Source organism: Sander lucioperca, chromosome 9, assembly GCF_008315115.2.
Source record: "Sander lucioperca isolate FBNREF2018 chromosome 9, SLUC_FBN_1.2, whole genome shotgun sequence".
In the NCBI taxonomy this organism is placed as follows: domain Eukaryota; kingdom Metazoa; phylum Chordata; class Actinopteri; order Perciformes; family Percidae; genus Sander; species Sander lucioperca.
Window position 1 is genome coordinate 32531029 of NC_050181.1, and position 25904 is coordinate 32556932.

At 42.4% G+C, this 25904-nt stretch overlaps 1 protein-coding gene across 3 annotated transcripts in view; it reads left to right on the plus strand.

Moving 5' to 3' along the window:
- Positions 1–25904, plus strand: part of LOC116040719 (junctophilin-1-like) — an 87789-nt gene that overhangs the window by 46030 nt on the left and 15855 nt on the right. For all 3 annotated transcript variants that reach the window (XM_036004978.1, XM_036004979.1, XM_031286304.2), the window contains exon 3: positions 18925–19043. In XM_036004978.1, the coding sequence (XP_035860871.1) occupies positions 18925–19043 (119 nt within the window). The remainder of the gene's footprint in view (positions 1–18924; positions 19044–25904) is intronic.

Consider the following 25904-nt stretch of genomic DNA (forward strand, 5'->3'; position numbering starts at 1 on the left):
CATAAAGGTTTATAGGATAAAAGTAATCTAAGTATATGTTGGGTCTTGTCGTTCTTTCTAGCAGTCCTGCATTTACAAACAAACAAACAACAAATCATAAAACACAATGCCATTAACTTCTACCGGAAAAGGTAGGGCCTATAGCAGAGGACGGACCCTCCTGATTGGACAGACGGACTGTCTGTCTTTTAACAGACAAATATAACAACAAATATAATTGGCTGTAATGTTTTCCATGTTGGATGTTGAAGATTAAGAACAAGGCTTTCAAACAAGTTATAATTTAGTTTAGGTTTAGGATTAATTAACAGGCTTGAATCAAATATGGCTGCAACTCCCCCTTCTCGGCCTGAGCCTCTAGAAATTTGAGTATTACAATGACTGGGAGGAGTGGCTTCATTTAGACTAACATATTCTTCATGGCACAGCAATGTTTCGGTAAGACAGAATAGATCAATTTGATTATCTGATATGAAATTGTTTATTAATACTTTAGAAGACAGAGATCTAATATTTAACAGTCCACATCTAATTTTCCTATTCTGTTCTATCATTGCAGTGGTAGTTTTAATTCCAATTAGGTTGTTAAGTATAGCCCCTCTTTTGTTTACCTTTGATTTAAGTGATCTGAGTCGGGGGACAGACACTGTGGTTATTAGACTATGAGTGGGCGACTGCTCCAACAGAAGCACAGAAGAGCGCATAGCACTACACCTCTGATTACTAATATCAAACTTGGGTTGTCATGGTTTATGAGCGAAAATAGACTCGGTCAGATTTTTTGATATGAGGCTCCGTCCAAAAGTGGGATGAATGCCGTCTCTCCTAATCAGGCCAGGCTTTCCCCAGAACGCCCTCCAGTTATCTACGTAGCCCAGTGGGCACCACCCCGACAACCAGCGGTGGAAGGATGACATGCGGCTGTACATGTCATTGCTGATCAGGTTTGGCAGGGGTCCAGAGAAAACTACTGAGTCCAACATTGTCTTTGCATATGCACAAAGTGACTTAATATTCATTTTAGTGATCTCCGATTTGTGTAATCGGGTATCATTACCACCTACGTGAAGTATGATCTTACTGTATTTACAGTTATTTTTAGCCAGCAGCTTTACATAGGATTCCACATCACTCGCTCTGGCCCCAGGGATGCACAAGGAGCCGCCAACCTCACGTTTTGCAGTATATAGCTCCCAATAACCAGAGTTGGCTTCTCAGCGGGTGTATCACTGAGTGGGGAGAAACTGTTAGAAAGGCGAAGATGGTCCGGTTTAGAGCGACCGCCGTCATGTGCACTCCTGGTTTAGAGCTAGCGCTACGCCCTCGGACAGTCACCTACTTGCCCGGCTGCTAGGGGCCTGCCTGCTAACAGAAGCTACAGTATGTTGGCCCGCACCAGCTACCACCAGCTGGCTAGCTACGGAAGCATACGATTTTGATTCCATGGTGCGGAGCCATGCCTCAAACTCAATAACCCTCGCCTCCAGAGCAGCGAATAAACTACATTTATTACATGTATCTTTATCACTAAAAGAGGTCATAGGAATAGCTAAACATTTGACACACAGAGCAAGAGAGAGCAGGAGAGGGAGAGGAATTAGCCATTGCTAATGGCTAAGCTAAAGTAGCTAACAGCGTTTTAACAATTGTGAGATCAGCGAAGCAGTCGCTGTAAGAGAAGAGAACTATAAGTGCTTGAGTAAAACTGGATTAGAGTATGGAAACTGCAACTTGTCTGTTTGGTAGAGGCATACAACCACAAGGCACTAATTCTAGTGTTGATTTTATTAATTTTACCTCTCTCTTTTTATTTATTTTATTTCATTATTACTCAAGCCTTTGGCAATATTGTCTTTGATACACCCATGCCAATAAAGTATACTTAATTAACTTAAGTGGAGAGGGAGAGGAGGGAGAGAGAAGAAGAGAGAGCGGGGGTGAGGATGGAACCAATGTGAGTAAATATAGAGACAGCGGTCAAGAGAGAAGGTGTGTGTGCTGGAGGGAGAGGAAGAGAAGCAAGTAGGCACATTCTTGGCTAGATTGCCAGTTTGTGTGTGCGTGTGTTTGTGCACAAGTGTGTGTGTGTGTGTGTGTGTGTGTGTGTGTGTGTGTGTGTGTCTGTCTGTGTCTGTGTGTGTCAGTATGTGTGTCGGTGTCAGTGTCAGTATGTCTAAATAAGGCCAAGGAGGACGACGCTTATCAACAGCTGAAAGCCCCCCCCCCTAAACACACACTCCCGCCCCAGCAACTCACACACACACACACACACATACACACACACACACACACACATGCTTTCTCTGGTATTCTCCTTGGTCAGTGTGAAAGAACGGGCTGAACTCTGTTGATGACATGGCTGACCTTTAAGGTCCTGACACACCAGGCCAACTGTCGGCCTAGTTTGTGCGGTGTGTCCAGCGTTGGCCTTCGTCGGCCGTCGGCCGAACAGCCACTTCATATGATTGGCTGTTCAACTTGAAAACGAGAGTGAGGAAAACAAACAAACGACTGTGAAAGGCACACACAAGGCTCCTTTCATTTTTCATCTCATCTGATCAATCCAATACACATACAGTAAGAGCTGTCAAAACTGGTCAAAAATGACATTTGAATGTTTCTTCTAAAAAACACAGGTTCGAACTATTGGAATATCTATTTTTGCACATTATGTCCATAAGATGGCAAACGTACAACGAGATATACATAATTACTTGTGTAGGCGTATTTATTCCAACAATAACATGTCTTTTAAAAGATTTCTATATACCTACAGATTACAAAATAAACGTTACTAAACTAATATCCTATACCGTGATATTTAAAATAAAGTAATAGACTTCTCTTTCTCTGCACCCTCTGCACCGCTAAACAATTAGCCCCCTAGCAAGCAAGCTAGCTTACTAGCCAGCCGGCCAGCCAGCCTCTAAATTAGTAAAATGTAAGAACTTAAAGGAAAAAAGAACGATAACTTGATGATGACATTATTCACGTGAATATTCAATAGCCATGTGGATTTTCCGCTCCAGTGGAGAGGATGGTTGTTTATGCCAGATCCTAAGTTTAAAAGAATTTTTCCAAATTTAAGATTTGTGGCAAACTAAGATGAACTCTACAAACTGACACCTTTCGTTTTAGCTTGTTTGTAAAGATTCACTATTTGCAGAGTAGCATGCTGTGTTTGTGTAAAACAGCGTGGCGATGAGAGAGAGACTGCATGCAGCCTGAGCAGATTGAAATATCGCTTTCTACAAGTTCATGCCTGTTAAACAGGTAAGTAAGTATTGGCTTTGTACTTAAAAAGGTGTCTTTGCACTTAAAGTAACAAGCGTAACCTTTGTTGTCATATGTCACAGGGGCCATTGCTTATCCTCTCTGTATCATCCAAGTTAGGTCAAGTTACATATGCATGTTGTAACACACATACCGCTTTGCTTTGTGTGGGGTGTTCATGAATAGTGCTTGAACCTACATAGCATTTTGACTGTTTTATCGTGGGTTTTGTCCAGTCGGATTTAGATCCTCCCGCAATACTGAAACTAATCGGCATGTGAATAGAGATGTAAATACGGGGAGTTGGGTTTGCACTCTCGCTCTCTTATGTGAAAAACTTTGTTTTATCTTATTCCCATAATTTTGAAAATAGACATTATTTGGCAGTAAGTTTCTGTCAATATTTCTAATTCTGCTGAGCTCTTGCCTCCAGAGGGTTCCTATTTTTCAAAAGAGAGGTGTGGGGACATTGATTTTTGTGGCACAAGAGCTGATGTACTGTACTGACTGAGAAAGTAAAGGGAAACGAGATAACGGACACTTTTTTGTTTTAATTTATTCAGCTGTCTACACCTCTCCACCTAGGGTATCTGAGGCCTCCTCCCAGCTGAACATGCCTGGAACACCTCCCTAGGGGGGCATCCTTACTAGATGCCCAATTGCCTCCTTAGTTGAGGTCATCAGTGTCCCTCCTTACTGTGCACAGCTTGGATGGTTCCCCGTTTCCCCCTCCTGAGGCGGTGAACGCTTTTCCATAATAATAATAATAATAATAACAATAATAATAACTTTTATTTATTTCAATTTCAATTCAATTTCAATTTTATTTATAGTATCAAATCATAACAAGAGTTATCTCAAGACACTTTACAGATAGAGTAGGTCTAGACCACACTATAATTTACAAAGACCCAACAATTCCAGTAATTCCCTCAAGAGCAAGCATTTAGTGCAACAGTGGTGAGGAAAAACTCCCTTTTAGGGAGAAACCTTGGGTGGTGAGGAAAACTTCCTTTTAGGGAGAAACCTTATATAGCGCCTTTCAAGAAACCCAAGGACACTTAACAGAATTACTGTGGCTAAGCTAAAGGAGGTTGTAGGCTGTGGTAAACAGGTGGTGTTTCAGGAGTTCAGGAGGTCTTAGTGTGGGTGAAGACCCTGGCGGCAGAGTTTTGGACATACTGGAGCCTGTCTTGGGTTTTGCTGGGGCCCCCAGACAGGATTCCATTGCAGTAGTCCAAATGGGAGGTCATGAAAGCATGAATGAGGGTTTCTGCTACACAGTCAGAGAGTGATGGCCGGAGTCTGGAGATGTTTTTGAGATGAAAAAAGGCTGATTGGTGATAGATTTGATGTGAGTATGGAAAGAGCGGGTGGAGTCCAGTATTACGCTAAGGTTGCGGACCTCAGACCCCATCAACATCCAGGATGAGATATCTAACCTTCTGGAGCAGAGCCTTGGGGGCCACAACCAAGAGCTCTGTTTTATTGCTGTTCAGTTTGAGTAGGTTGGTTGACATCCAGGCTTTGATGTCATGCAGACAGTTGACCTGGGAGGGGGGGGGGGGCTGAGTGGATGGTTTGGTGCTGATATAAAGCTGTCTATCATCGGCATAGGAGTGGAAACTGAGACTATTGCCAGATAATATGACCAACGGGGAGCATGTAGATGGTGAAGAGCTTGGGTCCAAGCACAGAGCCTTGAGGCACGCCTTGGTTGATCGGAGCGGGAGTTGCTAATGGTGACAAATTGCTTCCTGTGTGAGAGGTAAGACTGAAACCAGGAGGGAGCTGTGCCAGTGATACCAAGGTGATGGGATAGGCAGTTGAGGAGAATGGTATGGGAGATTGTGTCAAAGGCTGCGGAGAGGTCGAGAATGATGTCAGCTGTGGTGAGTAGATCATTTGTGATTTTGATGAGGGCGGTCCCTGTGCTATAATACGGTCTGAATCCTAAATTAAGGGGTCTAGAGCTCATGGTTGGACATATGCTGATGGTCTTGGGCGGCAACTGCTTTTTCCAGGATTTTACTTCGGAATGTAGTGGTAGATGTTTGCATCCTCTGGATCCAAACCTGGCTTCTTGAGGATATGGGTGACTGAGGCAGTTTTAAAGTAGGTGGGTACTATGTAGGCCTGCACGATTCAGAGAAAAATATGAATCACGATTTTTTAGCTTAGAATTGATATCACGATTCTCTGCCACGATTTTTTTTCTCACGAAGTGTAATGTTTATTGCACACGTGAACCATGACAAAACAAAACAAATTGGCAGTACCAAACATAGATTTTTTTTGGCATCTATAGCACATTGCGCATCACCACAAGCCTGTAAGCATAGAGGCTTCAATGAATAAAGAAAATAAAGTACATACTGGCCATTTGTACAGTAGGCTACCAAAAATAGTGACATATAACACATTGAACTAAATATGGCCCTGATACAGGCTCTATCTGAACTCCTTGAACATGTCTTTACATAATTAAAACATGTCAATCAACATGCTGCAGCTACAGCTTCAGTCTCTAGAGAAATGGAGTCTGTCAATTGCCAATTTAAGTACAGTATCAAAAACAGAATGATTTCTTAGCACACTCTTTAACTGCTTGCCTTTTATAGAATTAACATTCAACTGGCCATTCAAGTAGGTTACCAAAAATAGAAGTTTAACGCACTGCGCTGAATATGGCCCTGCTAATTGAAACGTCTTTCGGACCTCTTGCCTTGTACGGCTTCATCATATTGCACTTTGTGGTCACATTTGAGGTGCTGGTAAAGATTTGTGGTGTTAACTTTCGGTGCTGCAACGAGGGCAAAGCATGCCTTGCAAATCACATCAGACTGACCCTCGTCGTCTTGCTTGAATCCAAAATACTTCCACACCACCGAATGCGAGCCTTTTTTAGGAACGAGTTCGGTGTGGTTGGCTGATTCTCGTCACTAGTACCTGGGTTTTCATCAATATCCATTTGGTTTATTTCCGAACTACTGCGCTCGCTCGACGAGTGAAACACGTGACTAAAAGGCGCTTTGTCATTGGCTGAGGGTGAAGCCCTGAACTTTGTGAGAGCTGTCCTACCAAAATAAAATATTTTTTTTAAATTAAAGTCATTAAAAATGAAATCGTGAACAGGGTGAATCGAGATCGCAATTTTATAACGATTTATTGTGCAGGCCTAGTACTATGCCAGATTCCAAGGAGCAGTTGACATCCACCATGATGGGACACAGGACAGGCAGACATGCTTTGACCAGGGCTGTAGGAAGTGGATCCAGGGAGCCGGGGGAAGCCTTTACTTTTGTGACCAGCTTGGTAAATAGATGGTTGTCCACAGGCGTGAAGGAGAAGAGGCAGCGCTGAGACAGATGAGCAGGGGAGGGAGCAATGTCCTGTGGTTGACTGGAATTAGAAGTGGATGGGGCACACACCAGGATTTGCTGATAATAACTAGCTAATAATAATAAGATCCAGTTTGGCCTGGAAGAAATCCAGGAACTTAGTGCAACAATCAGGTTCAACCTTGGTGGGTGTCAATGGGTCGTAGCAGGCAGTTAATAGTGGAAAACAGCATTCTGGGGTGGTTTTGCTGGTTGCTCTCCTACAAAGAGCTTCTTTGTAGGAGCTCACATGTTCTTTGTAGGCCTCCAGGTGGACAGTGAGGTCAGTTCTTTTATAAAGTCTATCCAGTCGGCGACCAGAGGCTTTCATGGAGCGAAGTTCAACTGTGTACCAAGGAACTGAACAGATGAAGGAGACAGTACAGGTTTTAAGGGAGGCAAGAAAGTCTAGGCGTTGAACGTCAAAAAGTAACGTTACCTGAAAACAGCGTGTAGTTTCTTTTTAGCATCTCACATCACACTTTCAGTCACTATGACCACTACAGTCAGAAACATTGTGCCAAAATATGAACAATAACGTCGCTGTCAATGGGCTTATTTGCTAATGTTAGCTACCGACTGTTACCTTGAAACCAGCAAATAGACGGTACATAGGGTGCCTTTACCTGAAACCGGTGATTTAACATCACCACTCATTTTACACACAGTTTAACAACAAAACAAAATGCTGAGTGAACATTACTAGCTATTACTTTGAGCGGTATGCATCCCCACTAACCTGGAAAATGGTTTTAAAACAGTAATGTTAATACAGCGTGTCGGAGGAATACAACGTCTCCTGCAGCGGGGAGTCAAAGGCAGAGGGACCTAGCTTCTTGTCTCATCTGGGGTCTGATAAACAGTAAATTCATCAAATTCAGTGTCCACAATGGTATTTTCCAATAAACTGTAGCTGTCATATTTCACGGGACCCCCGTGAGTGCGGATTTCATGTCGCGGCTTTCGTCGCTGTTTGTCACTTTGCCTAAGATTGAGTGACAAGTGTACTCGCCCTGTTGTTTATTTGGTTGCCATGACTTCACGAGTGATGACGTCCTGTCACTGTTCCAGTTGCTCACCCTAAAGGGGAGAGAGAGCGGATGACCATTCGCTTGAGTTCAGTAGAGTAGACGGCTCTGCAGAGTCGTGTAATTACGACTTCATGACTTTTCATAAACATCTGAAGGAGCGGCGGTGTGCCGCTGCTACACATACACAGCCGAAACCCTGTTGTGCGTCTGCCCTATTTCTGACACTGTGGTGGCAGAAATTTTGCCGTGGCAGGCCGCCAAAGCAAAATCAATAAGGACAATCTGAAGTGTAGCCGACCTAGTTAGACTGAACACAAGGCATTCCAGAGAGGTGACATTGGCTACTGAAAGCTTTTTGATCAGGAAGCAAGCAGGCAATAGCAATACAGCAAGCCCACCACCACGGCCCTTGGAGCGGGGCTTCTGGACGTGGCTTGGTTTAGTGTCATGTAATCCTCTTGATTTTGTCAGGTTTCAGTTGAATGAAGCAGTATTGTTTGTGGATGCTGAGCAAGAGGGGGTGGGAGGAATGCTCTCTCAACACATACTATAGGTCTCAGGTTACCAGATTGCACGTGTGGTTTGTTTTGATGACGACGACACTGTGGGGTGGAGTGTCGGTCAGACAGTATGGTAAGGATGGCATGATTGGAGCACAAACTTGCATTGCGTATATCCCTGTACACATAACGAGGACGATGTAGGAGTCTGAGGGATTTTATGTTGGCAATGCAAGCTGGAGCGACATAGCAGATGATGTTGAGAAGATGCAGTAAGGTATATTTTAGGAGCACCATTTTCAGCAGTGCAAAGAGGTAGTGACCAACACTAACAGGCTGAGACAGGGAGTACATGTCCTTGAAAGTGTAGTAGTAGCAGACGAAGGTCCAGTCGGGAGTTTGGTTGACTGAAGTCCACTGTGGTCTGAAGGGATAATCCTCGCTAGATCACTAGCTAGCGGCCAGCCACTCTTCTGAGAGAACCAATTTTGGCCGCTTGTCCCCAGGATCTAGTTCTTTCTGTCATGACCCAGCCTTCATGACCATAGGTGAGGGTAGGAAGAAAAATTGACCAGTAGATTAAGAGCTTTGCCCTCCGGCTCAGCCCTCTTTTCTCACAACAGTGTGGTAAAGCAAATGCAATACTGCCTCCGCTGCTCCAATTATCTCCAGCTCCATTGTCCCCTTGCTCGCGAACAAGACCCCGAGATACTTGAACTCCTTCACTTGGGGTAAAGACTCATTCCCTACCTGGAGTAGGCACTCCATCAGATTCCTGCTGAGAACAATGGCCTCAGATTTAGAGGGTCTGATCTTCATCCCAGCCGCTTCACACTCGGCTGCAAACCAGTGAGTGCTAAAGGTCATGGACCGATGATGCCTTAAGGACCACATTATCTGCAAAAAGCAGAAATAAGATACCCAGCTCACCTAACCGCAACCCCTCCGCACCACAACTATGCCTTGATATCCTGTCCTTGAATATCACAAACCCCGTTTCCCCCTCCTGAGGTGGTGGACGGTTTTCCAGAAGCACCTAGGTACCGACCGAAAGTCCTTCTCAATGTCTTCTACGAACTTTTCCCACACCAGCAGCTGTTACCGCCCCTTGAGGCACCTAAGACCCTGATGCTACAGCTCTCCACCACAGCGTCAGCAATGGAAGCTTTAAATATTGCCCCCAACCTCCACAGGGATGCTAGAAAACTCAGTGAGTTGGAGATCTGTCGGACCCCCTGACCCAACTCACCACCAGATTAGTTGACAGCTCCGCCCCTCTCTTCACCCAATTGTCCAAAACACGCGGCCTCAGATGAGATCTGATTGGTCATTGACCTTCAGCCTAGGGTGCTTTGGTACCAGGTACACTTATGAGCATCCTTATGTTCGGACATGGACATCGTTATACAGAGGTCTAACAACCGCTCGGGTTTAGATCAAAGAGGCCGTTCCTCCCAATCATGCCTCTCCAGGTCTCTCCATCATTGCCCATGTGTGCGTTGAAGTCTCCCAGCAGAACTATGGAGTCCCCCACTCCCCAAGAAGGTTTATGGTCTCCAAGAAGGCTAAATACTCCGAGCTGCTGTTCGGTGCATATGCACAAACAGTTAGAGCCACCACAGGTTGTGGGCCCATGGGATAGAGAGGGGGGTGATACATAACTTCTTTGGGCTGTGCCTGGCTGGGCTCCGTGGCAATCCCGGACACTAGGTGCTCGCTGAGGAGCCCTTCATCTGGGCCTGGCTTCAGACAGGGCCCCGTGGCTTCTTCTGTGCAGGGTAACTCCTCCTCCTCTTCGATTAATCATGAGGCTTTTTGTTGCTGATGTAGGCTACTTTTTCCTTTGCCAAAACATGTCATAATGACAAATGTCAGTTCAGCAGGTTTGCAAATGGGTTAAAGCTCTGAAGTGGCAAAAAACAGAAATCAACCCAAATCTAGTAACTTATTCGTTATTTAATGATTCCATTTGCATCAAATGCTTTACACAGTACATTGCATGTATTCCTACATATAAATGTGGAAGAAACATGATTCTAAATTTAAGTTTCCAGGAGTTTTAAATCTTCTAAAGCAGTGTTCTGCTACCAATTGGGCTGGGTAGCAAAACATTTTTCGTAGTTTAGTACTTTTCTTTATCTCAAATTCCGTAGTCAATGTTACTTATGAAATTTTTTATGTTGAAATTTAAACGCAAACTGCTTCAGTAATTGTTTATCCCGTTTTGCTTTTGCGTCTAAATGCGAGCAGGGATAAGGAGTTGGGCTCCAGTTTGTTTTTTTCCTCGTCCTGGGCAGCACATCTGGGTGATTTGAAGTTGAGTTGAATTATCTTGGTTATGTTTTCATTTACAACAGTGAAGCAAAGCTGACACAACTCTCTCTCCGTTGCTGCTGTTAAACGTAAAATATGTAATTTTTTGCCGCTAGGGGTCTCTCAATCAAAACAGTGGATTGTAAAAACTGACTTTTGATGTTGTCGTGAAGTGGCATTATGGGAGTTGTAGTTTTCATTGTTTAACACAATTGCAGATTAAAATATATCTGTTCACGTATGGGTTTATCAATTACAGTTTTATCAACATTACATTTAGTAACGTTTATTTATGTCATTCTGATAAAATAGCTGCAGCTTCACCCACATAATTACATTTTCTTGATTTGATTTGTATTGGTTACGTTAGCTAGCTAACATTAGTTAATCAGTTAGCTAGCAAGCAAGCTAACATTAGCCACTCAGCTAAAACCACAATATCACAAAATATTTCAGTCAGTTTTTTTTTTTTTTTTATGTTTTCAACGCTGGGGGAAAAAGGGTTTGTTGTAAGAGACTTACTTTGCGGCTGGGACTGGCCGCATCGCCGGGCCGTGGCTATCTCGGCCCAGGATACGCTTACATCAATGGGATGGCTGCCGGGTGTTGCTGCCGGACTTTCCCCACCTTCACCTTTTGTCTGCAGGACAGTCACCATTTGTCGGCATTTGTCGCCTTTCAAGGTACCCAAGGTCGCTTAACAAATGGGGGGGAGGGGGTTAGGGGTCAAAGGACTTAGTGAAAAGAAATGTTTTTAGGTGCTTTTTGAACATGGGCAGGGATAGGGCAGAGCGGACGTGAAGTGGTAGACTGTTCCAGAGTGTGGAAGCATTGGCAGAGAAATCTCTGTCCCCAAAAGTCCGCAACCTGGTGTGGGGGGTATCCAGCAGGTCCTTGTCAGAGGACCACAGGGAACATGACTGTGTGTAGGGGTGGAGGAGATCTGTGAGGTATTGTGGTGAGAGTCCATGGAGAGATTTGTAGGTGAGCAGGAGGATCTTGTAGGTGATGCGTGACTTGACTGGCAACCAGTGGAGCTGTTGGAGGATGGGAGTGATATGCTGCCAGGGCTTGGTGTGGGTTAGAACCCTGGCAGCAGAGTTCTGGACATACTGGAGTCTGCTAAGGGCCTTGGTGGGCAATCCAGACAGGACACCATTGCAGTAGTCCAGACGGGAGGTGATGAAGGCATGGATGAGTGTCTCAGTTACTGAATGTGTGAGTGAAGGCCTTGAAATGTTTCTGAGGTGGTAGAAGGCGGACTTAGTGATGTTTTTGATGTGTAGTCCAGGATGATGCCCAGGTTGCGCACCTCAGGAGATGGAGAAATGGAGCAGCCATCCACAAAATCATACAATGTTACAGAAAGAAATACTCGTAACCGTAATGCTGCTTTTTTTGCCACACGGCATAATTTTGTGATTAATTACATGTCACTTTGCAACACAGTAATACAGCAGAGACCTTATTTATTGATACATTTCAATATCGATCCAGCTTAACGTTACTACAATGTGCTGGTTGACAAGTAGCTAGCTAACGTTAATGCTAATGCTTGGTGGGTAACATTATAGGGTTACAGCATCGTTCAACACACTCATAAAGTTATTTTTAGTATGATTGTTTTGACCACAGATAACAGCACTGGGCTACATTCTATTTCTATGGGGCTAACCCACTAATAAGTTCACCAGCAACATTTACATTAGCTGTATAGATAGACGACTAATCTAATGCTAATTTAGCCAGCTAGCACACCTCGGTCGGTCTGCCTTACTCCCCTGGCGCAGACAGACTTCAGTCGGGATGACAGCTGACAACAGCCCCGGGACATATAGTTAGTGTTAGCCCCCAGCCAGCTAGCAGCAAGCCACTATCATTACAGCTATCCGAACCCGGCCAGCACCCAAAATGTCTGATTTTGCGGTAGCTTTTGTAAAAAATTGCGATAAAAGTTGCAATGTCTTTTGTATGTTTGCTGCAATGAAGTTGCGGGAGACAATGAAAGTTGCAAAAAAAAGTTGCAATTTTTCGAGAATAAAATTACTCTGGGCTGAGTTTTCCTAGTAACATTACCAAAAAGGCTCAGGATGCTGCAAATGTTGGTAAAATATGAAAATGGCTGCTGGATTTAAGACAAAAAATAATAATTTATTGAATTAATCAAATTTGAACATATGTGTGGCTTTATTGATCTTTACATTGTTAGTTAATTTCCTAACCTGGCCTGGGACACACATTCATATAGTTTGATAAAGTACTTTGACTTTAACTTATCATTGCACTTACAACAACGAGTGTAGCTGTCCTCCATTTAGGTTGATCGTGTACGTCTCATCTCCGGTTTTTCCTGCATCCACCATGTGTTTGTGTGTGTGCGCGTGTCAGTCGCAGGGGGGAACTGAGCAGCAGCCGCGCCCGCTGCAGAGAGCCGACAGGATTGAAACAGTAGCAGCTTTCAGCGACTTTAGAGTAAAAAATTGTTACAGCGTACATTGATGTTAAAATGTATACAGGTTGGCAGGATGGTCTGAAATGTTTTGCCCGGACTTTCGCTGTACGTTTTGTTGGTAAATGTGAGATGTTCGAGTCACACAGGTCTCGTCTTCATATCAGAAACAAGGAAATGAATGTCAACCCGTTCTCACTCCCGCTTGGTCATTGGCTCTCAGAGTCACATACTGACGTGAAGTCTGGCATGTGGGACTTCTGGGATTGGTTGAAGTCGCGGGAAACTCGCAGAAAAGTTGCGGTGATTGGTCAAAATTGCGAGTCGCACCAAATTCACGATGATTGGTTAAATTTGCATGAATTGGCGACAGGCATTTAGCTGTCTTTACAGTTAGCTAAATTAACCCGACAAAAGTTGGGTTAAGCACCAAAACAACTAGTTAAGATTACAGCATAGTGAAAGGGGAGATAATTCCGGGCAGCTGGGAGATGTTCTGCTGCTGCACAACGGCCTTTGAACGTCCTTGCCGTCCCGGAGATTCCCCCAGCAATCCCCACCTACACCCGTCTCTCAGCCTCCTTGAGTAACGTTACAACAAACCCTGTCTGCCCCGGTGTTGAAAACATCCAAAAGGTGAAATTGACATGTGAAATATATTGTTTTGGTGTGGTTTTTGCTGTTGGCTAATGTTAGCTTGCTGGCTCACTAGCTAACTGGTCAGCTACCACTACAAATCGAATCAAGAAAATAATAATTATGTTGGGGAAACTGCAGCTATTTTATTAGAACGTGAATAAACTTGAATGGGTAAACTCGTCCGTGAACAGATGTGTTTTAATCGGCAATGGTGTTTAACAATAAAAACTACAACTCCCATAATTCCACGCAACTTCCATCCAACGTCATCAAAAGGCTGTGTTTACCATCCATTGTTTTGATTGAGAGACCCCTAGCGGCATAAAGTTACATATTGTACGTTTAAAAGATATAACTCGGTGAAAGTGGAAAATATTTTTTTAGGAATGGAGGACATTTTTGTCCTCTAAGGCAGGGGTTTTCAAATTGGGTGAATGTGAGCCTCCCCTTAGAGTAGGTAAGGACAACGGAGCACCCCCTTCCCCAAAATCCCGTCCGCTTGCCCTAACCCACACACGCCTCTGCATTAAATGCCATCTTTAGTGTGTTCCAGGCAATGGTGAATTTCAATAACAACTGATAAAATGTAAATATTTTTTAATATTGTATTTGAAGACATTTTATTTCCACAACTTTTTTAAAAGTGCATTCATAAACGATTCTTTGCAACAGCAAATAATTTCCAACTTGCATGCAAGCCTAATTGAGGCTACTAAAATCACTGAACATCAGTGGGCCCATCCACAAGTCAACAAAACATGCTTAACATGTGTAATCGGCAAGTTAGATGGCACCAGCATTTGGCCTAATCATAACTGGCCTGGCAACCCAAAGGCCAAGGGTTTGCTTCCAGATTTGTGTGGCAACTTATGATTTGGGGGGTCTACCCCCCGAAAATTTTGAGCATTAAACACTTCATTTCATGCATTCTGGTGAATTTTTATGCATCTATTTCTACCTTTTTCTGAATCAATATGCTGGGAATATCTTTATGTAAAGGGAAACGGATTACAATCCAAATATAAAAACATAATGGAATATATTGAAGTAAGGCTCTCAGGCATTCTGATCCAAGTCGATCCAAAGGAGAATAAATAGTTGAAAGCAATAGCTTTCAACTATTTATTCTCCTTTGGATCGACTTTTCTAATTATATCTGAGTCAGCACACATGTAGCCTAGGTATAATTTACTCTTCCCTCCTCTTTTGTATCTTTTGTTGGGGAAGTAACCTCCTTAAATGTGCATATGACAATTATTCACCTCAATTATACATTATTCATTTTAATTTATTAATAAACCCCTGGACTGTAATATTTCAGATTTTTGAGCAATTTGTCTGCTCATGTCCAAAACTTTGTGCACATTCAAAATATAACTCATATTGAGAGGTGTTGGATGCGGGGCTGCACTGCAGAGAGAAATAAACACAAGTTGTCCTCCACCTGCAGCCTTGATCTGTATTTGTTTTTAATCAGGGTCAGTGTGGAAAACCCACACTTACACAAGTAGGTGGAGGTGAAGGGTATTAGGACTTCCATAGCCTTAGTGGAGATCTGGGGGATCTCGCTCTCCACAGACAACCACAAACGCGTGATCGGAATTTCTCCCAGTCTCTGTCACACTGCATCAGAGGTGCAGTCTTGGACCCCGACCAGGTGAAACCTAACTTTAACTCAGGATCATATTTCCTACGTTTTTTGCTGGGTTCTGTCTCCTCCCTTAATGCTGACTTCTGTTGACTTGGGACAAGGAAACAATGCATTTTAAATCTAATACACGCACGCACAATTACCGATATCAATAGAGCTGCATACAGAGTTATTTTTTCATTGCATGTCGCGCCTCCCCTGTGGCTCTTTGGTGCCCCCCAGGGGAGGCACGCCTCACCTATTGAAAACCGCTGCTCTAAGGTATCAAGAGCATGTTTTTTTTTTTCTGATAATGTGTAAAAAATAAAAATGCACAAAAATCAATGTTGTTGCTAATCATTGACTTACCTCAGACTGTGAAAAACTGAAAAATAAATTTCCCCCTACTGAAAATATTTTATTTTTTGTGTTTTTGTCATTAAAAAAAACCACAGTGACTTTATGTAAATAAACTGGCATTTAAAGGGTTACAATTCTAAAAAGAATGAATTTTTGTTAGTTATGAACAGAACTGATGTGGGTTAGAAGATTTATCTCGGTGAAAGTGGAAAATAATACTAATGTATAATATTTTTATGGCAGTTTAATCCTTTAATTTAATCCTTTCCTTTAATCCCTTCTCCCGAAAAAACCCAGTCTGCTCTGATTGGCCGGAGTGTTTCCTGGAATCTCCAGTGCGCTCCAGTTTAGTTTCACTAGCTAGTATCACCATAGACAGTATATAAGAATGGACCAACAGATCCCGTTGCTCTGGACGGAGACCAGTGAAGGCCATTAGAAGCACTTTTCCGGTGAGCGCTGAGCGTTACTGCGCAGCCTCCAACTGAGAGAGACGACGTAAATGTGACGTGAGCAACCTGTCTGAAAGTTGTAAGTCTTCTGGTAGCTGTGCCAAGAGAAATCTCAATCATTCCCAATCTTGCAGAGACGGAGAGCGTAGGTATATGTAAGGAGATAACATGGACACAGGCTAATTATTGCTAACTAAAATGCTAGTTAACATTAGTAATTAAACATAAACAGCTAATGTAAGTCGAAACTGCCTGCAAGCTTCTCCTGTACTATACGGTAATTCCTCTACTATGCGACAGTAAGTCGCGTGGTTATGACACAATCGTTAGCCTATTTTTACAAAAACGTCTACTACGGCGCCATAACGTGAGGTACAAGGTAATGGAGCCTTTTATACATTGTCGTGTTTCTTTAGAAATAAACAATGGACAAATAAAGTCTTTAAACGCTTCAAATGTAAAGTTATTCGCTGTCAAAGTGATGTCAAAATGAATGGCAGTCAATGGAATGCTAACGTCGGGTGATCACTTTGTAGCATCAAAATGGCGCCATAGGAGGTTCGAGCTCTGAAGCGAAGCTTACCCCCTTGAGTATCACCTGGAGCTATTGCAACAGAGTATACAACAGGACTTTGTACTGTGAAAAATCACCAATAAAGGCTTCTAAACGAAATATGTGACCGGAATTTGGGGAGAAATGACCAGGATTGGCCGCCAAGATTATGTTGCGTTATTATTATGCTAACTTTAGATTGTAATGGAACGAAGCAGCACTTTCTACTGTCAAAAATCACAGATAAAGACTTCTGAACCAAACACTACCTAATCGGACATGTTTCAGCAGTAATGCGACCTGGAATTTGGGAGAATTAAACAACATTGGCAGCCCAAATGACATTGTTTACTGCCGTTAGCCATGTAGCTGCTATAGTTAGCAGTGGACACTAATAGAATATAGCAGTACTTTCTACAGTCAAAAATCGCAGATAAAGGTTTTTAAACCAAATACTACATAAACAGAAATGTTTCAGAAGTAATGTGACTCAAAATAGGGGAGAATTTAACAACACTGGCAGCCAAGATGACATTTTACTGCCGTTAGCATTACATGCAACAATGTTAACACCGCAGTGGCTTAAAAAAAAAAACACTCCAATCCTGCCTACCTGTAGCAGATGACCAATCATAGAAGGCTGGCTTAGAGTTGCATAATACTTTGCTGAGAGTAGAAAAAACTGTTGAAACTGGAGCGTTCAGTTTTAGCTCACCGGGATTTCTCTAAAATATGTTTACCTCATATTTTAGCCATGTTTAACATGAAAATCCAACATTATAACATTGTAGATATGACAGAAAATCCGGAAAAGCATAATATGTCCATTTTAACTCACGACTAGCTTCATTTATTACATGCAACTCACTTGAGTGGCCAGAGAGCTAGCCCTTACAAGCCTTTGAATTAGCCTCACAAGCCATTAGTGAGTTTCAGTTATTTTAATGTTAGATTAACAACATGTGAGAGGGGCATAAACCTGAAAAACAAGGCTACCTTATTACTAAACAATAAGAATATATACAACAGCAATAAAGGTGAGTGTTTTTCTCTGAAAACTGTAACCTTCTACAGTCCATGTAGCCTATAAACTAGTAATACAAGTGCTCAGATTTTTTTAAGTAGCAATGCCACAGTGTAAAAATACTCTAATACAGGTGTATGCCTTGCATTAAAAATCTTTAGGAAATGTTATTGTACAAACTGAAAATACAAAATTTAACACTAAACGTCCATTTAAAATAATATTAAACCACTGATGCATTATTGCTTCAAAACTTTAATGTTGCAGCTGGTAAAGGTGGAGCTTATTTAGTCATAGTTTTAATTAGGGATGTCCCGATCAGGTTTTTTTGCCCTCGAGTCCGAGTCCGAGTCATTTGATTTTGAGTATCTACCGATACCGAGTCCCGATCCGATACTTCTATAATATATAAAAAAAGAATAAAGAAAAGCGAAAAAACAGATCCAGGATGTTCCTTATTTTTTATTTAATTCACCTTATTTTAACATTCAACAACTCTGTTAACAAACAGAGCACTTCTGTTACATATCTCACAGTTTGCTATGGCAATGTTGTTGTCATCAACTTTATAATACCTCCAGACCGCAGACATACTCGCACTTTCCGCTTCAAGCTGCTTCCGTGTTCTACTTTGCCGGCATTTAACCAATAGCGTCTCTGCAACAAAGTGATCTCATGCCGCACGCGTTGCTGTTTCTGTGTGGAGTCAAACGGGTCTGTGCCACCACATAACTATAGATGTGTTAAAAAATAATGAGAATATATATGCATATATATCCGAGTCCTGATCGGGAGGTAATGTCCGATTCCGATCGAGTCTGAAACCACGTGATCGGGCCTGATTTCCGATCACGTGATCGGATCTGGACATTCCTAGTTTTAATTGCAAGCAATATCATCATAGGCCTTCCCCTTCAGGGGTTTTTCCTTAGTCATCTGGCTATAGGCCTAATGAACCAGCAAATTAATTTATGGAAGTTTGCTAAGGCTTTCAAATTAGCTGTGAGACTCAACGATATTGTCGGCTAACGTTGCACATAATGTGAAAACGTTAGCTGATGAGGAACATCAGCTAACATTATGCTAACGTAACATCCATTTCCAGGGTGTAAGCATATTTTTACTGAATATCGGTCAATGATAATCGGCGGGCAATCAATCGGGGCATCTCTCTTTTTTTTTGTGTAGCTGCTCATCTAACACATGGCCATATAGGTTATATCTAGCAAAACAGGGTCAACTACGCTGTGTGAGTATGTTAGTTACTTGCTGGATGCTAAACTCACTGAGTCCATGTATTTTATTTGTGCCTTTTTGCAGGACGTCCCATGCCCGGGCCAAAGCGGAGGCTGCAGACCAGGCTGCACAGTCAGCCAGTCAGGATTCGGATATTGCTAGAGCTGTGGCCAGAGAGCTCTCCCCGAGCTTCCATCAGCCAGGTACTGTAACGGCAGCAACAGTACAACAACCCACAGCAAAGTAGAAAAGGATAAGGTCAATTAAACACTAAACACACTAAAAAAAAAGCCATTGCCATTTACACAACGGAAAACATGATGTGTAGGAGCGACCTCTACCTCAACCAGTAGATTGTGAGCCCCATGTAGGCTGAGGCCTTTCACAGTGGCCTGGGTTCAAATCCAACCCGTGACCCTTTGCTGCATGTCATCCTACCTCTCTATCCTCTTTCCTGTCTTGAAGCTATCCTGTCAATTAAAGGCCATAAAAGCCCAAAAAATAATATATATTAAAAAAAGATAGCATGATGTGTAACCATGTTTAAATCAGTAGAATATAGAAGTGATTTAACCCTCTGGAATCGCGGGCGCCGCTGCGGTAGCTCAGCAGGATAAAAATAAATATGTCACGTATGAGTTTTTAGCATGGCAAAAATATTGATAGAAATCTTATATTTTACACTTTCCAATGTGTCCACTGCCAAATAATGTGATTTTTAAAATTACGTAAAGTAGATAAAATATAAAACTTTCACATAACTCAGTCACAGCAGGTAACATTCCAAAGGGAGATTGCAAACCCAACCCCCAGTATTTGCATCTCTATTCACATGCCGATTAGTTTCGGTCACACTGGACTACAGCCATGGTTAACCAGATATGATGCCATGCAGCTTCAAGCACAATTCATTTGGATACAAGCTTTGCATTTTGGAAGATGGACGGCATTCTGAACAGCGAAGTCCTTGCTCCACAAAAATATCTGGATCTTCCGCAGTCATGGAGCTTGATCTTCCGCGTTGACTGGCCTATGACGTCACGATGGCCATGCACACTAGCAACAGTTTTTTGTGTTGTCGTAGCAACACTGCGCATTCTTGAGCTTCTCTCTCGTGTCTCTTACAAGTATATAGCTAGTACATCGTTCTCTTTAGCTAGCTACGTGGTGAACTCATGAGCGTTTCATTGGCCTATGATAATAACTTTGTTTTTTTCAAAATTTAGCTATAAGAAGTTAAGAGTTTGCTTAAGTGATTGGTGTTATCAGAGTCAATGGAAATATACAATTGTGTGTCATCAGCATAGAAGTGTTAATTGATATTGTTTTTCCTAATTATTTGCCCTAGCGGTAGCATGTAAAGTAATAGCCCAAGAAAGGAACCCTGTGGAACCCCATACTATAATGGTGTTGAAGATGAACGAGAGTTGCCAATATCCACACAGAAAGACCTTCCAGACAGATGGAAGCTGAGGAGGACCAAAGCTATGAGGACATCAGTGCTTCCCATACACTGATATGTTTGTGGCGGCCCGCCACACAATCAATGTTGACTGCCACATACTGCCGTATGCTCTCTCTCTCTCTCTCTCTCTCTCTCTCGCTCTCTCTCTCTCTCTCTCTCTCTCTCTCTCTCTCTCTCTCTGTCTCACAAACACAACAGACCCGACTGTGAATAGCTCCTCTGTGCAGATTAATTAATGCCATTGATTATTCTACACACTCCAATACAGTAATGTAGGTGGCGGTATGAGCCTTAAACTTGGTTTGCGATCCGCTAATAGAAGATGGCTGGAGTCCATCCGGAGTTTGATGGTTATTATTACCAGATTAGGCAGATTTTTATTTTTAAAGGCCAGTTATTTCATGGATCCAGGATACTATGCATCCTGATAAAGTTCCCTTGTACCTTTGGAATTAAAATAGCCCCACATCATCACATACCCTTCACCATACCTAGAGACTGACATGGGCTACTTTCCATAAGATCATCTCTCAATGCAAATCAAACCTGGATCCATGAAATAACTGGCCTTTAAAAATAAAAATCTGCCTACCTCTATGGGAATTTAACATAGGGGTGTACTTACTTGTGCCCCCTGTATTTTAAGGAAGAACATTTATTTATTTACGATACATTATTCATTCACAAAGAAAATTGGTGTCCTGTACGCATCATTGGACTAAAAGAGGGCAGCGAAAAGGATGAACCAGTTGGGTTCCTGCAAAATCAGTTGCCGGTGTGGATCCCCTCCTTACAGAACAGGGCTACCATCGAAATTGACAGAGCACACAGAATCTACGGCAAGGGTGTAAACACCTGAAAGATTATGTGTCACATACTCTGATTTTCAGGTGTTTGAGATATCAGGACCGCCAAGCAATCCTTCAGGGGGCGAGACAAATACAGCAGAAAGGCCCGATTTGTGATTCCAAAGCAACACTACGCTTTAAGCCTGATTACAGCACACTCACTGTCCAGCGGCACCAAGGATTTATAGGAGCACAGCGTAAGCTACATTCTAAAGGCATCTGAAACTTCCTTATTTATCCGGCCACCCTGAGAGTGACACACAGAGGGGGAGTGCTAACCTTCACTACAGCCAGGGATGCAGACGATTTCTGTCGGGAGTTGGATAATGAGGACGACGCGACGTCCACACGGGCCGCTCCACAGCTGGACCCAATGCCAACGCTGGAGACGGAGGACAGCAGGACGCCCACGCGGGGGACTTCTCGTCCGGTGCCGGAGCCGGCAGCGTGACCGGGGCTGGCAGACCCAGCGGCTATGAACTAGCGGTATCTGGATTACTGTACAAGTTTGACTTGAGGGCACTGTATGTAAATGACATATACGTGACAAAACTACGTCCTGCCGTCATCACATACGTGAGCTGCGTCTCCAGATACTTATAATTGATTGGTTTGTAGACAGGCTTCCCTGTCCTCTCGTATCCTCTCTCTGTGTTGGAGTTTTTTCAACTGACTGCTGCTCTCCCCTACTGCCACGGCTCTTTTTGTTTTGTTGTGATGTTGAGAAGCAAGACACGGGAACTTTCTTTCTGGAGCATTTATTCAGAGACAAACGGAACCTACACTGTATATTTACTACCACTTAACAAGTAAACTGCTGATGTATTCTCAGCTCTGATAGCCGACAGCTGTCTGCTTTGAGCGCATTCACCGTCACTCTCTCACGTACAGGCTGAGCACCGAGCTATTCCCTGGTCTTGTAACACAAGGACAGCCTGCCAGTGCTTCTTGTATTTGTTCCGAAAGTCCGAACCATCCAAAAAATGCTTTCACACTATAAACGATCCGGACCATGGTTCAGTTTGGTCCGGACCGAGACCACCTCTTTTGATCGGACCAAAATTTGTTCTTTTGATCCGGACCATGGTCCGAGGCACCTTTCTCACCTGCAATTTTGGTTCGGACCAAACTGAAAAGTCCGAAAGTCTGGACCAAATGAGGTAGGTGTGAAAACGCCCTTAATTAGACTGAAAGAACATGATGAATGCGGACTAATCAGCTTATAATCTATGTTTATTACTCCTACTAGGCTGGTGTGTTTTTCACATAGCCTATTTCAGAACTTACTAGCCGGTTCTAAGGTTTGTTGTAAAATTGTTCATGTTTAACATAAGAGTTCACCAGACCTGTTTCATTTCACCTGTGACTTTAGACAGGAGGGGCAGTTTTGAGCTGGAGTTTTGCGTGAGCTGCGTTTGATGTGGCCACGTATCTTACAAATAGGGGAGGGGGTCTGCGGTCTCAGAGGGTTAGGGGATTTATTTTATTTTTTATGTTTTTACCACACTTTGCTCAGATTTAACAGTTAACCCTTTGCTAAAAATGTATCAGCGAATTCCGGTAGGGTACACAATACATGTATGCGTGTACATTTTGAAGAGGGCTAAGCTTTCAATCCTTTCAGTTAACATCAGGGGGCTAAACGGGCCGATCAAACGAGCTAAATTCCTGGACTACTTAAGAAGAAAGAATATAGATGTAGCACTTATATAAGAGTCACATTTACTTAAAACACATGTAAATCACCTACAAAATAAATACTACAAGAGTGCTGCTTCATCTAGTGACCACACCAAAACCAAGGGCTCCATTGTGTTACTATCGCAGAAATGCGCACTCACCGTAGATAAAAGTAGTAAAGATTTATCAGACAGGATATCTTATATATGCACCACAATAAGGAGTAGGAAAATAGCCTTTGTTTCGGTATATGCACAGTCTACATATGGCGTAAGCTTTTTCCCGCATCTAACCAATGAATTGCTCTCTCTCAATGAATATTCACTAATTATATGGGGAGACATGAATGCAGTGCTAGATTTAAATCAGGATATATCAGGGGGCAACCACACAAAGGCCCAAAAACACACATCAGACATGTTTAGAGCAGTTATGGAATCCCACCATCTTACAGATGTATGGAGGATGCACAATCCTACTAGCAAGGATTACACCTTTTGTTCCTCACGTCACCACACCCACTCCCGCATTGATTACATTTTGTGTTCTAGTGAGCTGTAAAGCCTGACACATCAAAAAATAGCCAGAAAATTCAAATTTTTTGGAACTGAGATGTTTATTAAACATTTTAACAAAATCCCCAAACATTTTTTTGCCATATCATTTTCTTTATGATATATTATTTGTATCACATTTGATACATTGGGCGTTTTGGGCGAACAATGTTCATTTTAGGTACAAAAACACATTTTGCCCATAACATACTGACAATATAGAACATTTCAGGCAGTTTTTGTCTTTGTTTTTTTTTTACATACAACTTTTTACTGCCTTTTTATTTCACTCTGTGGTAGGCACAAAAACAGTTTCTGTCCTTGTTCAGGCAAAGATGCACCTTACACTTCTCACAGTAGACATGTGAGAAGTGACTGCCGGTGCAGTGCTTGCATCTCTATTGGGTTTCCCATGTTGGAAAATGATCAATGCCATCCCTTCTCACATCAAGAGGCACACTGCAGCTTGGCCTTTTACGGGGTGGTGTTGAAGTGGTCTGCCACACTTGACTTTGGCCTTTCCTGCGCTTGTGAGAGAAGTGCCAACCAAAACCTGAAACCTTCGTAGAGCCCTTGGTTTCATCTTGGGCTCTAGCTTCTTCTGGTCTCTTCTGTAGAGGTTCCACGCATTGATGAGAGCCACTGTAACAGTGTGCCACCAGATGTACATGTACCATCTTCGGGATCTGATGCTGAACTTGTAAAGTGTAGACAGCATATCAAGGAGATCAACACCTCCCATGAACTTGTTATATTTTTCAACAATGGCTGGTCTGGGAACCATTATGTGAGTTTTGGATTTGCGATCCCAACGTTTTACACTTCCCACAGGTTCAATGCCAACAAAGGAGGAAATCAGGTTCACTGCTTTGTTGTTGTACCATCTTACAATAATGTTGTTGTCCTGGTTTACTCTGAAGTCCATTGACCCTCTTCCATTTTTCCATTCCATTATCCATCATGGTGCAGTCTCTCTCCCGGTTCATCCGGACCGTGCCAATGTAGTGGATTCCTTTCTCTTTTAGGTGTTGCACCAGGGGAACTGATGTAAAGTAGTTGTCTGCAAAGACCTTGTGATTTTTTCCTGCTGGAAGTGTTGATGTCATTTTCAGTACAACTTCTCCTGTAACACTAACATCAGACTTTTCTCTGTCTGGATTTTCTGCACCTTGACAAACATCAAAGTCATAAAGAAAGCCACTTTGTCCAGCACGTCCCCACATCTTGAAACCCCATTTGTGAGGTTTTGCAGGCATGTAGACACGTAGATGAGATTTTCCCTTGAATGGCACCATAATTTCATCAACGGCATGGCATTCTTCAGGTGATATGTAGAGAAACTGTTCTCGCAGTTTTTTTAACCATGGTCTGAGCTTCCACAGTTTATCTTTCTTTGCATCATCAGACACACTAAGGTTGTCCTGAAAGTGAATCATTGTCAGCAATTTCAGAAACCGATCTCAAGACATGACATCACAAGGGAGCTTTGTCTCCATCTCCAAATAGGCTCTAACACAGGACATCTGTACTAACCCCGTATGCATGAACATGCCTAGAACCTGCTCTATCTCTTTGGCAGTTGTGTTTACTGACTTGCCCGTTTTTTGCACACTGTACAGGTTTGTTTGTTCTGCAATTTCCTGTAACATTTCATCACTGACAAAGTGTTTGAAATACATGTATGGTGTCCAGTCACACCTGTCTCTGTGCCTTCCTCAACACATGCAATGAAATTTACAGATGGAGCTTGATATTGTGTTTTTCTCCATCTGTATTCTTTCCGTTTTGCATTGCCCTTCACTGACTCCTTTCTGATTGTGTCCTGAGTTGTTGTTGTTGGGACCTCAACTTCCATGCTTGTCTGGGCTACACTTTCATCTTGATAGTCTTCCTCATCACTGCTATCTGAACTTCCATCATCATGCATGGCCTTAGGAGTCCATTCCTCCTCCTCCTCATCATCATCTTCCCCTAACTGCTCCATGTCACTTGAATTGCCATCTACTATCATGCTGATGACATTTTCAATGTACTTTCTTTTTCTCTCTTCTTCCTCTAGTCATTTTGACATCTAAAAATACACAATACACACAACACACATAACAAATTCAAGGTCAATATAGCATAGCGATTATGATTTCAGGGGGAATTATTATTGTGAAAATACCCTAAATGTATTTTAAAATGGCATTTCAGTCATTAATTACATTAATTAAATCATCAAAATAGTGTGTGTTTGTATTGTGGTAAGCATGATGTAGATTACATTACAGAAATGTGACATGACCGTTCAGGGATAAAGCACCTTAAATACCTGCAGTATCAATTTGATACACACATTTTTACCACGATTTAACTGTAATATAAATAATGAATTGTTAAGTAATTATGCATTGTTTCAATAAAGAAGATATTTATTTAATTATTTATGTTATTCTTACCGTAACTTCATGAAAATTAGCAAATATTTTCCTGCCAAAAGTGTGTGGAGGATTCAATGACGGCAGCCATTTTGAA